A 16,999-nucleotide genomic window follows, 5' to 3' on the forward strand; every position below is an offset into this window, starting at 1 on the left:
CTGCAGAGTTTAGCTCGAACCCCAAATAAACACACCAGAACCAGATAATCAAGCTGTGCAGCTTCAAGCCTGGCAATTTAACTCAAGTCTTCATAACTTTCTGGGAATCTCTAATATACATCACAGAGTGTTATTGCTCATCATCCTTTAAGTGTCATAACTGTACCCTCCCTGACTAAAAGAAGTTTGGTTTCTGCCATTAGAAACCATTTCCTCTATTAACACTGTGACTAGTATTGTCTTCTTAGGTGCCACTTTATTTTAGAGGTGGTAACTGGCATGTATAATACATTAATCTAAATGAGATACATTGTACAAAGTGGTATTACCAAGCTTTGGGAATTAAAAAAAAAAAAAAAGAAAGAAAAAAAAGAAAGTGGTTTAGTCAAGGGATGTAAACCAAGCAATAATTAGAGCTTTTCAGTACTGTATACATGCCATAACGTCACAATGTTTAAATCAAAATCAATGTCATCATAAACATTTCTTGTTGTTGCTGTTGCTTTTCAATACCAAATTGTTAAGGTGAAAATGTTAATGACATTATATTCTACACTAAATAACTTATGAAACTAAAAACTACTACAACAGAAATAATCTATCCAAACCTCTTATCCTTTGTGGAGTCTCAGTGATGCTGGATCTCACTGTCCAAATGTCTCAGGCATTAGTAGGGAAACACCCTGGAATCCCTGATTTTTAAATCTTTGTTATCAGTGTCATTTTGTGATGAGAGTACATTGCTATCATCTACATTACAGCTGTTTTTTTTCCTGTTCATTATCTGACAGAACCTTCTTTTTATGTGATGTTTCCAGAGTCATTAAAGACTTTAAAAGAACTGTGAACTGTTGAACAACAAGAGGGTGAGTAAATAATGACAGAATTTGATTTTTTGGATAAACTATCCTCAGAAAAGACTGGATATTAATAAGAATCATAAACATTGTTTAGTTTTGAATCAATATAATGATTCATTTAACTGGATTATTCAGTTCAATATCTGACAGAACCACTTCTTTTTAAGTCATGTTTCCACAAGTCAATAAAAGAACTGTGAACAGCTCATAAACACCATCATCCACTGATGAGCAACGTATCCAGTCCTTGAAGTGGGTCCACAGTCTGATTCCAGGTAAGACCGTGTTACCTTCTATGTCCGTATTTATCAATTATTCTTGTATTTCAGGCTCTAGTGTAGTTGTATTTTTTGTAGTCTTTTATGAGTAAATGTAAATGCATGAGAAACTCTGACATGTTTTAAGTTTGTGTTTTTTGTCATTTTGAAGAGCAGCAAACAGACAAATAAAAAGAAAAGTTGCATGTTGCATGGATCAGAAATGAAAGTGCTTTGAACTAATGAAAGGTTTGTTATTTCAGAGCGGCCTGTCAGAATCTTGAAAATGATGATGACACAATACAACAACAGCATCGTCTCAGTTGAATTTGACTATTTAGTCTTTAGGACTTTTTACAGAAATCTCTTTGCTTTTTATAACAACCATTATTTGGCAGAATCATTATTTATTTTCATTCTTTCAGTCATTAAGATTCCAATCATACTCTTAACTCTGTTTGCCCTGTGTTTTCTCATCAAATCTCATTGTGCGGCTTCAATTTATGTGATAAATTTGATTGTTTCAGATCTCATGTGGATCATTTGCATGTTATTAACAACCAAATGGAACTTAAAGACAGCTAAAATGTTGGGTACATATTATTATTCTTTAATTGTCAGTCTGTGTTTTATGGCATGTGTTGCTTTTGAAAGATATCTGTTGGTTTCTCATCCTCAGTGGTACAAATCTCACCATTCGCTGAAACTCTCCTGTTTATTTAACTCATCATCTGGTTTGTGGCACTTTTCTTTGCAAAAATACAGGGGTTGGACAATGAAACTGAAACACTGGCCAATATAGTGTTGGAGGTTTCATGGCTATATTTATGCAGCCTGGTGGCCAGTCTTTACTGATCGCACATTCAACCAATAAGAGCAGAGTGTGAAGGTTGACTATGTGCACCCAATAGCTCAAACATTGTACCCTGAAGGTGGTGCCGTGTATTAGGATGATAATGCACCAATACACACAGCAAGACTGGTGACAAGAGTGATTTGATGAACATGAAAGTAAAGTTAAACATCTCCCATGGCCTGCACAGTCACCAGATCTGAATATTATTGAGCCACTTTGGGGTGTTTTGGAGGAGCGAGTCAGGAAATGTTTTCATACACCAACATCACATAGTGACCTGGCCACTGTTCTGCGAAAGGAATGGCTCAAAATCCTTCTGGCTACTGTGCAGGACTTGTATTTGTCATTCCCATGATGAAATAATGCTGTATTGGCTGCAAAAGGAGGCCAAACGGCATACTAATTGTGGTCTAAACCCAGGTGTTTCAGTTTCACTGTCCAACCCCTGTATACCTCCCTTACATGTACTTTCATCGCATACAACTGTGTATATCATTATTACTAATCATGATCTGGTTATTTAGGTTCATTATACAAAAAATGAACACAGTTCCAAACTGTATTTGTTATGCAATTGAAGCCATTAAAAACAATATTCAACTGTATCAAGATACAGTTTTGGGAAATATTTGCGGACCGTCATTCTCGCTAAGAAGGCTTTGGCCAAGAAGTCCTGACGCTTGTGGCTCAGGACTTCTGAGGCAGGCCCCTCTGGGGTATAGCGGTGTACACCTCATCATACGGTGTCATCATCTCTGCTCAGTGCCCTCAGGAGATTGGTCAGGAGATCCTGCCACCCCTGTTGCTTCAGGGCACAGCGGTCTCCAGTAAGCACAGCTCTCAGTGTCCGCCTGGAAATGTAGCGGCTCTGGAAGGCTTGCATCTTCCAAGGTTATCAGAGCAGCCCAAAGCACACCAGAAGTCTTGAGAGAATGATTCCCTTAGTAGACCATCTGGCAGCATGGAAACTTCTCCCAAATGTGTCTCAGTGGGTCCTGCATACTGTAGAAAGAGGCTACGGAATCCAGTTTGGTTCTGGAGATCAACTTTCCTGCAGAGTTCAGCTCCAACCCTGACCAAACACACCTGAACCAGCTAATTAGGATCTCAAGGAGCACTTGATAATTACAGGCAGGTGTGTTTGATTAGGGTTGGAACTAAACTCTGCAGAAAAGTCGATCTACAGGAACAGGGTTGGGCACCCCTGAAGTAGACACTCTTGAGGAAGTGGGCTATCTTACATCAACCACCAGTGCCATCTGCCCTGGCACTGGCGTGCCAGATCGTCCTGTTGGCCCAAGGATAACTCTCCTTGAGAACAATTTACATCCCTGGGCACCTCAATCTAGAAGCAGACATCCTGTCGAGGCAAGGGGCTCAGGCCCGGAGAATGGAGGCTCCAGATTTGGAGGGTCTTCGGCCAGGCAGAAGTAGATCTTTTTGCATCACAGGAAAAGACACACTGTCCGCTCTGATTCTTCCTCATGCATCCAGCTCTGGGTGGGCTAGATGCCATTGTGCAGACGTGGCTGAGGTTTCATCTGTATGCCTTTCCTTTCTGTTCTGGAGAGAGTGTGCCGGGACGGGGAGTGTCTTTTGCTAGTAGCCCCATTCTGGATGGGCCGAGTATGGTTCTCAGACCTGGTGACCCTTCTCAATGGCTCTCCATTAGAGATTCCCATCAGGAGGAACCTCCTCTCTCAGGCAAGGGACTTCATCTTTCATCCCCGCCCGGAGTTATGGAAACTTTGCGTATGGCCCCTGAAGAGGTACAGCTCATAGCTTCCGGTCTCTCAGCTGAGGTTGTTGAGACCATACTCTAGTCCAGAGCTCCCTCTAAGAGGAAACTGTATGCCTTGAAGTGGAAACTTTACACTTCTTGGTGCAGCAAGCATTAGCTGGACAAACTTAACTGTCCGGTTGGTTCAGTGCTGGAGTTCCTGGAGGAACAGTTTTCCACAGGGCTTTCCCACTCCACCCTGAAAGTGTATGTGGCAGCCTTAGCTGCTTACACTTTAGTAGCCTTAGAAACCCACTCGTTACACGTTTCATCCATGGTGTGCTGAGGCTGAGGCCTCCGGCATGCTCTAGAGTCTCATCCTGGGATTTGGCCGTGATTCTGGAGGCTCTCTCTAAACCTCCTTTTGAGCCTTTGGATGAGGTTTCAGAGAAGTTTCATACAGTCAAGACAGTATTCCTTTTAGCCATCTCTTCCTTGAAGAGAGTCAGTGACCTTCAGGCCCTTTCCATGGCTCCTTTTTTCCTCGAGTTTCCTTGAGTTCGCCAAAGCTTTCTTATATCTTAGGCTAGGGTATGTTCCGAAGGTGCCCTCCTCACTTCCATGGCCAGTCATGCTGCAGGCTTTCTGTCCTCCTCCCTTTTGGGATCCAGACCAGGAAAAACTGCAAGCACTGGACATGTATGTCCAAAGAGCTGTCCTGTGGAGGAAAACAGATCAGTTATTCATCTGCTTTGGTCCACCCAAGGAAGGTCTCCCTGCAACCAAGCAGACAATAAGCCGGTGGATTGTAGATGCCATTTCCCTAGCTTATGAGTCCTCTGATCTCCCTTCTTCTCTGGGGGTCAGGGCTCACTCAACCAGGTGGCGGCCTCCAAGCCATTCCTTTCCAGGGTGTCCATCCACAATATCTGCAATGCTGCAAGCTGGTCCACTCCGCTTACATTTATCAGGTTCTATAACTTTGACATAGGTGCTGTTCCTGGCTCTTCAGTTCTCTCGCCTTAGCTGTGCTCTTCCACACTAGGCAGGGTTTTATAAGCATGGCAGAGTGGGCATTCTTGTTCCCAAGGCATTTCCGATGCATGTGAGTTCCTGAAGGGGAAACTCTAGGTTACATATGTAACCATGGTTCCCAGAGGAAACAAGACGCTGCATCTAATTCCCATACTTCCTGCATCCCTGCAAGCACTTCCTTCTCTATCAGAAGCTGCTGCTGTATCCACTGCATTTAAGCTTCCTGGTTGCTCCACTATAGACACCCATGATGTCTCGCCATTCCACTGGACTGATTTCACATGTGATTCAGAGCATGGTCGCGCATTCCCAAGGAGGTGTTCCCAAACGGTCAACAGTTCATAACAGTGAACAAAGAGGTACCATATACATCACAAGTACAGTATGGAGTACCACAAGGCTCAATACTAGGACTATGTTATGCTTGGGAGAGGAATAAGGAAACATGGTATTAGCTTTCACTGTTATGCTGATGATACTCAGCTCTATATTTCTTCACTGCCTGAAACAGGATACCAATTCACAAAACTAACGGAACGCATCACTGATATAAAAAACAAACAAACAAACAAACAAAAAAACTAGATGACTAGTAACGTCCTACTGCTAAATTTAAAAAACAGAGTAATTAAATTATTTAAAACTTACACATTTAATAACCTAGAACATGGCCTAAAACTTGACCAAGCTGTGCAAAAATAAATAAATAAATAAATAAAAATAAAAATAAATTAATTAATAAATAAATAAATAAATAAATAAAATTAATTAAAAAATAATATTTAATATAAAAACTTGTTTATATTCTGCAGAATAATGTAATTCTTACAGGTTTTGAACAACAACAGGGTGAGTAAATAATGACAGATTTTTTTTAAACTTTCACCTATCCCTATAAAAGACTGAATATTTATAAGAATCATTAATTATGCAGAAACATTGTCTAGTATTTGATTCAATATAATCATTCATTAAAAAATAGAAAAGGAATTTTGCATTTTGGTATTGTTTGCTGATTGATGAAGGCTTCTTTCTGTCATGCTACTTGTGGTTTCATCTTCATTCAGATAAATTATGTTCAATGGATCTTTTTTCTTCAAGTCATTATCTGACCGAGCCACTCCTTTTTAAGTGATGTTTCCACAGTTAATCCGGACTATAAAAGAACTGTGAATGGCTCATAAACACATTCATCTACTGATGAGCAACATCTCGAGTCCTATAAGTGGATTCACGGTTTGATTCCAGGTAAGATCATGTCATATCATTCCATGTGCGAACTGTCTCTATTGTTTTTTTTTGTCACTGTCGATATTTATCAATAAAGGTTAACATGTAGTACAGCTGTATGATGTTTGTTGACTTTGTAGTTTGCTTGTTTGAGGTACATCTTTCTTCCTTTTTTTTTTTTTTTAAGCAAAATTGTTTAACGTAATGCAAGGCATTTTTTCCACAGATGAATCTCCATGTTAAGAGTTGTGTTCTTCATTTAGAGGATTGAACGGTTCATAAACACCATCATCTACTGATTTTCAGTCCTGTATGTGAATCCACAGTCAAATTCCAGGTAATCTCCCAGGTATCTTTCTATTTTAGGTTCACTGTTATTGTGAACTGTAATTGTTTATAGTCCTTTAGGGGTAAATGTAAATTCATGGGAAACTACAGTATGTGTTGCAATTTTTAGGTTTACCAAGCAATAAAGTAAAGCTGTATGTAATGTTGTCTTAAACTCAGATTAGGTCTTGGTTTCTGTTAGTTGTGTACAGTAATCAGTTAGTTATTAAAAGTTTAATATTCTCACTGTGAGTGTTTCAAAGGTTGCACTTTATTTTGAAAGTCCACTATAGATATTTTACTATAAGTGACTTTGCAAGTCTCTAAAGTGAAATATTGATATGAAGTATGACCTTTTCAAATGTCTTAAAATTATTACAAAGTATTAAGTATCAAGAAGACAAACAGAGCTACAGTGTTAAACTATTAAGGAAATCAACCAACAAATGTCTTAATTACATAAGAGAAAGTATTTTAATGGAGGATTCTGTTATTTGCAGAGATTAAAACAAGAAATAAGTGCATGATATTTTGATATATACTGTTTCTTTACATAGTATAACGAATGACTGCTTTGTTATTATTTCAGAGCATCCTGCCAAGATTTTGTGAGACATGACAGAAAGTAACAACGGCACTGTTAGCAGGTCATTTTACAAAAAACTTCTTGCTTTTAATGCAAAACACTCCACGGCGGAATCATTATACATCTGGCTTCTTTCTGTCATTGAGATTCCAGTCATGCTCTTAACTATATTTGCTTTGTGTGTTCTTATCAAATCTAATCGTATTGCTTCCGTTTATGTAATTAATTTGATTTGTTCAGATCTCATACAGATCATTTGTATATTATTATTCACAACCAAATACGACACAGATGAACTGATGGGTGTGTATTATTATTCTTTGATTGCAGGTCTGTATTTTATGGCATGTGTTGCGTTTGAACGATATCTTTTGGTTTCTCATCCTGTCTGGTTCAAATCTCACCATTCACTGAAACTCTCCTGTTTTGTTTCTTTGATCATCTGGTTTGTGCCTCTGATCTTTGCAGACATAAAACCACCTCATCTGTATTTCTCAGACTTGCCTCAAACTATAGCATGTTTTATCCCCTACCCAATAATCATTCTCTGTTTTGTTGGTACTTGTCGGGGTCTTTCGCACTCAGTATCACTTACTCCACTTAAACGCAGATTAATTTTGGGCAGTTTGTTCCTTGTGCTGTTGACTTACACATGTCTCATTTTCCCCTTTGTAATCATGGATTTTATTAATTATTTTACCTCTATAGAAACAATGAACATAATATTTGAAAAGGTTGACCACTTTCTAGAGTGTCTCTTGTATCTGAATCCACTTGCCGACTGTATATTGTACTTGTTCATGAGGGCTGATGTTGGAGAAATAATGAAGTCTGTTCCCTGCTGTTGTAAAATTGACAGACATCAGAATTCATTACGACTTATGTCCAGTACAAACACTCAACATGTAACATAATGTGCAGGTGTTCAAAGTGTTGAAGCACTTTGATTTAGTTGTGAAATGTTTGTTTGTACATTCTTATCTATTGAACTGTCTGTTCAGATCAGTAATTTTTTAATGCGTATTTTTTGTAATACAAAAAAAGACAATGAATGAGTTGATATGTTTAAATATTAATGTTAAATGTTATTCCTCTGTACAGTATGTGATTATCCTTTCTCTGTTATAGTTTGAGCTACTCTATTATCTGTCTCTGTCAGGTTTCTATGAGCTAGACAGGCAACACTATGCAAAAATGTCATTCTGTTTATTTTTGTATCACTTTTTTTTTTTTCTCTCTCTTATGCCAACAGAAAAACTGCACTGGTCTTAAATTCCACTCCACATAGCTGTATATTAAATATGAAACATATGCATTGCTTACAATTTTGTTGCCAAGTGCAGTAATTTGCCTTTAGTGATGAACATAACTATTGGTCTAGAATACAGAAATGTGTTGCACAAAATAATGCAAATATATATAGTAAACAGTGATTTCACAATAAGTATTGTTTTGAAGTGACTCTTGAGGGATCAGCATCACATCCTCTAGAGCCACTCTTTAAAGAATTTCTCTTCCAGAATCTGGTAGTAAATTTTGTGAGTTCATTTTTAGTCCATCTCTGCAAGACAGACTTTTCAGGATAGAAAAAAAGACTAAAAATGAACTCCCAAAACTTACTGGCAGATTCTGGAAGATAAATTCTTGAAAGAGTGGTACAAGAGCATGTGAATCCACAGTCAAATTCCAGGTAATCTCCCAGGTATCTTTCTATTTTAGGTTCACTGTTATTGTGAACTGTAATTGTTTATAGTCCTTTAGGGGTAAATGTAAATTCATGGGAAACTACAGTATGTGTTGCAATTTTTAGGTTTACCAAGCAATAAAGTAAAGCTGTATGTAATGTTGTCTTAAACTCAGATTAGGTCTTGGTTTCTGTTAGTTGTGTACAGTAATCAGTTAGTTATTAAAAGTTTAATATTCTCACTGTGAGTGTTTCAAAGGTTGCACTTTATTTTGAAAGTCCACTATAGATATTTTACTATAAGTGACTTTGCAAGTCTCTAAAGTGAAATATTGATATGAAGTATGACCTTTTCAAATGTCTTAAAATTATTACAAAGTATTAAGTATCAAGAAGACAAACAGAGCTACAGTGTTAAACTATTAAGGAAATCAACCAACAAATGTCTTAATTACATAAGAGAAAGTATTTTAATGGAGGATTCTGTTATTTGCAGAGATTAAAACAAGAAATAAGTGCATGATATTTTGATATATACTGTTTCTTTACATAGTATAACGAATGACTGCTTTGTTATTATTTCAGAGCATCCTGCCAAGATTTTGTGAGACATGACAGAAAGTAACAACGGCACTGTTAGCAGGTCATTTTACAAAAAACTTCTTGCTTTTAATGCAAAACACTCCACGGCGGAATCATTATACATCTGGCTTCTTTCTGTCATTGAGATTCCAGTCATGCTCTTAACTATATTTGCTTTGTGTGTTCTTATCAAATCTAATCGTATTGCTTCCGTTTATGTAATTAATTTGATTTGTTCAGATCTCATACAGATCATTTGTATATTATTATTCACAACCAAATACGACACAGATGAACTGATGGGTGTGTATTATTATTCTTTGATTGCAGGTCTGTATTTTATGGCATGTGTTGCGTTTGAACGATATCTTTTGGTTTCTCATCCTGTCTGGTTCAAATCTCACCATTCACTGAAACTCTCCTGTTTTGTTTCTTTGATCATCTGGTTTGTGCCTCTGATCTTTGCAGACATAAAACCACCTCATCTGTATTTCTCAGACTTGCCTCAAACTATAGCATGTTTTATCCCCTACCCAATAATCATTCTCTGTTTTGTTGGTACTTGTCGGGGTCTTTCGCACTCAGTATCACTTACTCCACTTAAACGCAGATTAATTTTGGGCAGTTTGTTCCTTGTGCTGTTGACTTACACATGTCTCATTTTCCCCTTTGTAATCATGGATTTTATTAATTATTTTACCTCTATAGAAACAATGAACATAATATTTGAAAAGGTTGACCACTTTCTAGAGTGTCTCTTGTATCTGAATCCACTTGCCGACTGTATATTGTACTTGTTCATGAGGGCTGATGTTGGAGAAATAATGAAGTCTGTTCCCTGCTGTTGTAAAATTGACAGACATCAGAATTCATTACGACTTATGTCCAGTACAAACACTCAACATGTAACATAATGTGCAGGTGTTCAAAGTGTTGAAGCACTTTGATTTAGTTGTGAAATGTTTGTTTGTACATTCTTATCTATTGAACTGTCTGTTCAGATCAGTAATTTTTTAATGCGTATTTTTTGTAATACAAAAAAAGACAATGAATGAGTTGATATGTTTAAATATTAATGTTAAATGTTATTCCTCTGTACAGTATGTGATTATCCTTTCTCTGTTATAGTTTGAGCTACTCTATTATCTGTCTCTGTCAGGTTTCTATGAGCTAGACAGGCAACACTATGCAAAAATGTCATTCTGTTTATTTTTGTATCACTTTTTTTTTCTCTCTCTTATGCCAACAGAAAAACTGCACTGGTCTTAAATTCCACTCCACATAGCTGTATATTAAATATGAAACATATGCATTGCTTACAATTTTGTTGCCAAGTGCAGTAATTTGCCTTTAGTGATGAACATAACTATTGGTCTAGAATACAGAAATGTGTTGCACAAAATAATGCAAATATATATAGTAAACAGTGATTTCACAATAAGTATTGTTTTGAAGTGACTCTTGAGGGATCAGCATCACATCCTCTAGAGCCACTCTTTAAAGAATTTCTCTTCCAGAATCTGGTAGTAAATTTTGTGAGTTCATTTTTAGTCCATCTCTGCAAGACAGACTTTTCAGGATAGAAAAAAAGACTAAAAATGAACTCCCAAAACTTACTGGCAGATTCTGGAAGATAAATTCTTGAAAGAGTGGTACAAGAGCATGTGATGCTGGTTCTTCTATATATCACTCTCAACTTATCTTGTCCATAAAACCTATAAAAAAAGTCTTCAGGTATTTCACAACACTTCAGCATGTTATTCTTATTAAAGGAGAAGTCCACTTCCAAAACAAATATTCACATATAACGTACTCACCCCCTTGTCATTCAAGATGTTCATGTCTTTCTTTCTTCAGTCATAAATAAATTATGTTTTTTGAGGAAAACATTTCAGGATTTTTCTCCATATAATGGACTGATATGGTGCCCTGATTTTGAATTTCCAAAATGCGGTTTAAACACGGCTTCAAACGATTCCAACTGCGGTTGTAAACGATCCCAGCCAGGAAAGAAGGGTCTTATCTATCATAACGATCAGTTATTTAATAAAAATAATACAATTTATATACTTTTTAATGCCAAACGCTCATCTTGTCTTACTTGTCTTACTCTTCTTGTCTCTTAATGAACTGGAAAAAAACAGTCCAGGCAGTTAGGGTATGTCGAAAAACTCCCATCTCATGTTCTCACTCAACTTCAAAATCGTCCTATATCAGTTTTATCTTTTTTGTTAAGGGTGTTTTATCTTCTTTGCATGTTCACTTTGCAAAGACTGTGTCGGTACTTCTGCAGCAATGTAGGATGATTTTGAAATGATATTTGAAGTTAAGGGACAAAATATGATTGGAGTTTTTCGACATACCCAACATACAACTGTCTTAGTCAGAGTTTAGGGAGAGAAAGGCAAGACAAGCGTTTGAGGTTAAAAAGTATTTAAATTGTACTTTCTAATGAAAATAACTGATCGTTTCACTAGATAAGACCCTTCTTCCTCGGCTGGGATCGTTTACAGCCGCATTTGGGATCATTTGAAGCCACATTTAAACTGCATTTTGGAAGTTCAAAATCAGGGCACCATATCAGTCCATTATATGGAGGAAAATGCAGAAATATTTTTCTCAAAACACATAATTTTTTTACGACTGAAGAAAAAAAGACATGAACGTCTTGGATGACTAGGGGGTGAGTACATTATATGTGAATCTTTGTTTTGGAAGTGGACTTCTCCTTTAAGTAATGGGCATTTATTAGGATTCTTTGCCCAAGCAAAGTCTCTGAGAACCTGACACATTGCACTTTTGGAGACTCACCTGTTTCACACCTAATTATTCATCTTAATTCTTAATTCTTTTGCAGTTAACATGTCTTTTCTTTTCCATCTGTTTTTTTTTTTTTTTTTCCTGACCGTGCTGACCCAATGAGTATTTCGCTGTCCAGTGGTCATGCGGTCATATTTGGTTTGTAATCGGTAAAATGTGCTTGGGGAAAAAAAAAAAAAAAAAAAAACAGAATATCAACGTTCCTAGTAATTATGCATTCACTGAATCTGAATGCCTATTCTTGCTTTACACACAAAAGCTTTTTATATTTAATGGCAATGGTTAATTATTATTTTTATTTTTTTTTTTAGTTTTTTGTTTACAGGGGCAATGCACATTAATAAACATGACAGTGAATGTGCCAGTATAGCCATAGATCCTTGACAGAATGTTAAAAAGTCACCTAAAAACTAAAACAGAGCATTTTCCTCACATATACACATCAGATGAGTAAGAGTACAATTTCTTCTCTGTCTCAGGAATTTTTAAAAGACGTTTAAATCTCTTTCTCATATTTACTATGGAGAATATGTCTTGGACATCAGGTGATGCAAGTGCTCTGCATTGCTGACAAACTACAGTGCCAAGATCCTTAATTGTAAGTCCATTTCCATCACATTCTGCTGAATTAAATCAGTCACATGCTGGATGACATTTTCCAAAAATCACGGTCTTAAAGATACAGATACCATTCTAGTACATGACAGTCATATGACAAACCCCATCTAATATACATATTTTACATATATTTTTTTTATAACAGTCTTCCTTAACTGTAATTACGCTGTTATGGTAACAGTAGACAGCTGATGTGCCATTTATAAAAGAAGGAATGAGTCCTCTGACCATCCAGTTGACCTTGCGGTCTAACCTTGCCGAATAGTACAGGCTCTTGCATAACAAAGCATCTGATCGTGGAACTAGAAGCAAATCATACTTAATGCAGAATTCGAATGCTGCTCAATTTTAGTGGAACATGCACTTGATGAATGTCTGGATAACAGGCACAAAGGGGAAAAGCGCCTGTACATAGTACATGTAAATGTGTGAGGGCACCATGCACCAAGTTCCAATGGACATGGAACTTGGCCCACCTCGATCACCACCAGCATGTCCTGTTTTAATGGTTGTTAGCCCTATGCTATATGTACCTTCCTGCCCTGTGTTTCCCAGACCACAGCCATTTGGACATGACTGTTGAATATGCATATCTAGACATTGCATGTTTAACTTTTAACTAGCTTTTCCTTATCTTTCTTCCATTAGTTATTGGTGTATCAGTGTAGTATTATATGTACATTACGTCTGAAATCTTTTTATTTTTGCATCTCTTATTGCATTCTGGTTTTGCTTGTGGTTTCATCTTCATTTCAGATAAATTATGTTCAATGGATCTTTGTTTCTTCAGGTCATTATCTGACCGAGCCACTCCTTTTTAAATGATGTTTCCACAGTTAATTCACACTATAAAAGATAGGTGGGCAGCTCATAAACACCATCATCTGCTAAGGAGCAACATCTCCAGTCCTGTAAGTGGATCCACAGTCTGATTCCAGGTAAGATCATGCCATAACATTCTATCTGTAAATTGTTTTGTCACTGTGGATATTTACCAGTAATTTTACATGCAGTACATATGATATTTAAGCAAGAAAACCTGTATAACAATGCAATTTTTATTTTTCCCCTATTAAAGAATCTCCATTTTAAAGGTTGTGTCCTTTGAACTATACATAAACACCATCGACTACTGATTTTCACTCCTGTGAATTCACGTGAACCCACACTCAAATTCCAGGTAATCTCCCAGGTATTTTCCTATTTTAGGTTTGCTGTGATTGTGAACTGTAATTATTTGTAGTCCTTTAACTTCTGTGTTGCATTTTTAAGTTTATGTAAAGTTTTATACTGTTTTCTGTTAGTTGTGCACAGCAATCGGTTAGTTTTTAAAATTTGTAAGTCACTGTAAGATTTTCAGAGGTTTTATTTCAATAGTTCACTTTCTATATCCTTCTACCTATAAGTGACTTTGCAAGTAGAATCTCTAAAGTGAACTATCAGAATAAAGTGTGACCTTTTCAAATGTCTTAAAATTCTTATAAAGTATTATAAGAAAAGACAAACAAAGCTACAGTGTTAAACTCTTAAGGAAGTCAACAAAGGTCTTAAATCACATAACAGTGACTATTTAATGGAGGAAAAATACACATTACTTTAATGAATGTAAAGTTGGATTCTGATGTGTAACTTTAATAGTAGAAATTAAAACAAGAAATAAGTGCTTGATATTTTGATATATAAATATGTTTCTTTACAGTAAAACTAATGACTGGTTTGTTATTAATTCAGAGCCGCCTGTCAAGATTTTGTGAGACATGACCAACAAGAGCAGCAGTTGCCCATCTATTCCTGGACCTCGATCATTTTACAAAAAACTTATTAATTTTTATGCTAAATATCCCTTGGCACAATCATTGTATATCTGGGTTATTTTAGTCATTGAGGTTCCAATCACGCTCTTAACTCTATTTGCTTTGTGTGTTCTTATCAAATCTAATCGTATTGCTTCAGTTTACGTAATTAATTTGATTTTTTCAGATCTCATACAGATCATTTGTATATCATTACTCCCAACCAAAGATGATTCAGATGACTTGATGGGTGTGTATTACTATTCTTTGATTGCAGGTCTGTATTTTATGGCATGTGTTGCGTTTGAACGATATCTTTTGGTTTGTCATCCTCACTGGTACAAATCTCACCATTCACTGAAACTCTCCTGTTTTGTTTCTTTGATCATCTGGTTTGTGCCTCTGATCTTTGCAGACATAAAACCACCTCATCTGTATTTCTCAGACTTGCCTCAAACTATAGCATGTTTTATCCCCTACCCAATAATCATTCTCTGTTTTGTTGGTACTTGTCGGGGTCTTTCGCACTCAATATCACTTACTCCCCTTAAACGCAGATTAATTTTGGGCAGTTTGTTCCTTGTGCTGTTGACTTACACATGTCTCATTCTCCCCTTTGTAATCCTGGATTTTATAGATTATTTTACCTGTATAGACACAATGAACATGACATTTAAAAAGGCTGAACGATTTCTAGAGTGTCTCTTGTATCTGAATCCACTTGCTGACTGTTTATTGTACTTGTTCATGAGGGCTGATGTTGGAGACATAATAAAGTCTGTTCCCTGCTGTTGTAGAACTGACAGACATCAGAATTCATTACGACTCACGTCCAGTACAAACACTCAACATGTAACACAAAGTGCAGTGAACTAACAGGTGTCCAATGTGTTGAAGCACTCTGATATAGTTGTGAAATCTTTGATTTTACATTATTATAAAGTGAACTGTTTGCTCAGATCAGTATTTTTTCAATGTGTACTTTCTTTAACTATTTGTAGGTGTACAGATATAAAAACATGTTGTTAATTAAACAAAATAGTGACTGTTTGCAATATGTAAATAATGAATGAAGCTCTATTTTACTCAAAAATGTTTTATTTTTTAAACTTTATGAAATCTCCTGTCTCTGTCTTTAAGTATGGTTAATTATACAAAAAAAAAGAAGAAAGAAAAGAATGAATGAATGAACTGATAAGTTTAAATATCATTCCTCTTGTACAGTATGATTATCTCTTCTGTTCTGTGCTGTATAGTCTGTCTCTATCAAATTTCCATAACCTAGGCAACACTATGCAAAAATAATAATAATAAAAATCATCTGTCATTTTGTCGGTCACTTTGTTTCTCTTTCTGTTGTGTCATGCTCAGTATAGCACTGTTAACAGAAAAACTGTATTGATATTAAATTCTACTCCACATAGCTGTATATTAAACATTAAATATTCACTGCATGCAATTTTGTTATTACACAAAATAAAAATAAAAAATAATAATAATAAATAAACAGTTCTGTTTACAGTATAGTTATTTACTTCGTTATTGCATGTTTCGCAATATGTATTGTTTTAAAGCAGTGTCACAAAAAGCGCATGTTTTTCAATATTACAATTAGGAAGCAATCTGTTATGGTTCAGACATGAATGTGTCAGAGTGATATGGCAGTAGTGCAGCTGTTAAGTGGCTATCAATTGAACCCCTATGAACAGAACTAAAAGGAAAATTGTCAAATTTAGTACGCTTATACCCCCGGTTTCATAGACAAGGCTTAAGCCCAGTCCCAGACTAAAATGAAAGTCTGAGCTGTTTCAACTGAAAGAAACTTGCACTGATCTTAAAATATGTCAGATTCATTGTTTTGTCTCAAGATGCACACCAGTAAGGTTTTTATCAAAGTCATATTTATATAAACTACTTAAATGTCCTGTGGACCTATGGTCTGTAGGCCAGGCCATAGTGGTGGTCATAAACAGTAATCTGACAAATTTTGGGACCCTTAAGACCATCTCTCTTTCTTGCTGGATAACAAATTCATTTTGCTCTTTCATTTGAAACAACCCTTCATGTGGCATCCATTTTCTCTAATGTCATTCAGGGGCAACAAAATGGTATTTCACCATTCGTAAAGAGAAGAAGAAACAAACCTGTATGTGAATGCAGTGCTGTACAGTCTGCCTGCAACTGGGAGAAATTCAAGCAAACTAGTGCAGAGATGAAACTTTATATGAGAGAGGACATATGTGGGATGCTAATACGGATTGAATCTAAGCTTTCAAGAGGTTTTGAAAACACGCAATGTTCACATGTTAATTAGGGGAAATGGTTTCTAATGACAGAGACCAAACCTCCTTTTGTCAGGGAGAGTGCAGTTATGATACTCAAGGGATATCAAGGAAAAATACTAATGGAGAGAATATTAGAGCCTCTCAGGAAGTCATTAAACCTTGAGTTAATTCAATCACATCATGTTTTAAAACAAACAAGATTTGTTCACAGTGATGGAGGAAAAAAAAAAAAAAAAAAAAAAAAAAAAAAAAAAGGATCTGTACTGTACCGATGAAGGATACCCCACCTTCATCCTCCAAATTTCTGTGAAAGATGGTCACATTCAAAGGGTGTATTTGGAGAATA

The 16,999-nt window shown here is 36.3% G+C and overlaps 1 protein-coding gene across 2 annotated transcripts; it reads left to right on the forward strand.

Moving 5' to 3' along the window:
- Positions 1–1,118: 1,118 nt before the first annotated feature.
- Positions 1,119–15,573, forward strand: LOC127173067 (psychosine receptor-like). Of its 2 annotated transcripts, none has more exons than XM_051122696.1 (3): positions 1,119–1,135; positions 13,654–13,755; positions 14,307–15,573. In XM_051122696.1, exon 3 carries the CDS (start codon positions 14,333–14,335, stop codon positions 15,242–15,244), a length of 912 nt encoding a protein of 303 aa, XP_050978653.1. In that variant the 5' UTR covers positions 1,119–1,135; positions 13,654–13,755; positions 14,307–14,332; the 3' UTR covers positions 15,245–15,573. The 2 variants fall into 2 exon arrangements, with proteins under 2 accessions (XP_050978653.1, XP_050978652.1); XM_051122695.1 differs by lacking the exon at positions 1,119–1,135 and adding an exon at positions 13,446–13,513.
- The last annotated feature ends 1,426 nt before the right edge of the window (positions 15,574–16,999 follow it).

Source organism: Labeo rohita, chromosome 11 (assembly GCF_022985175.1).
Source record: "Labeo rohita strain BAU-BD-2019 chromosome 11, IGBB_LRoh.1.0, whole genome shotgun sequence".
Lineage (NCBI taxonomy): Eukaryota > Metazoa > Chordata > Actinopteri > Cypriniformes > Cyprinidae > Labeo > Labeo rohita.

Coding starts and splice junctions, on each gene's coding strand:
- LOC127173067 (XM_051122696.1), top strand. CDS start 14,333: ATGACCAACAAGAGCAGCAGTTGCCCATCTATTCCTGGACCTCGATCA.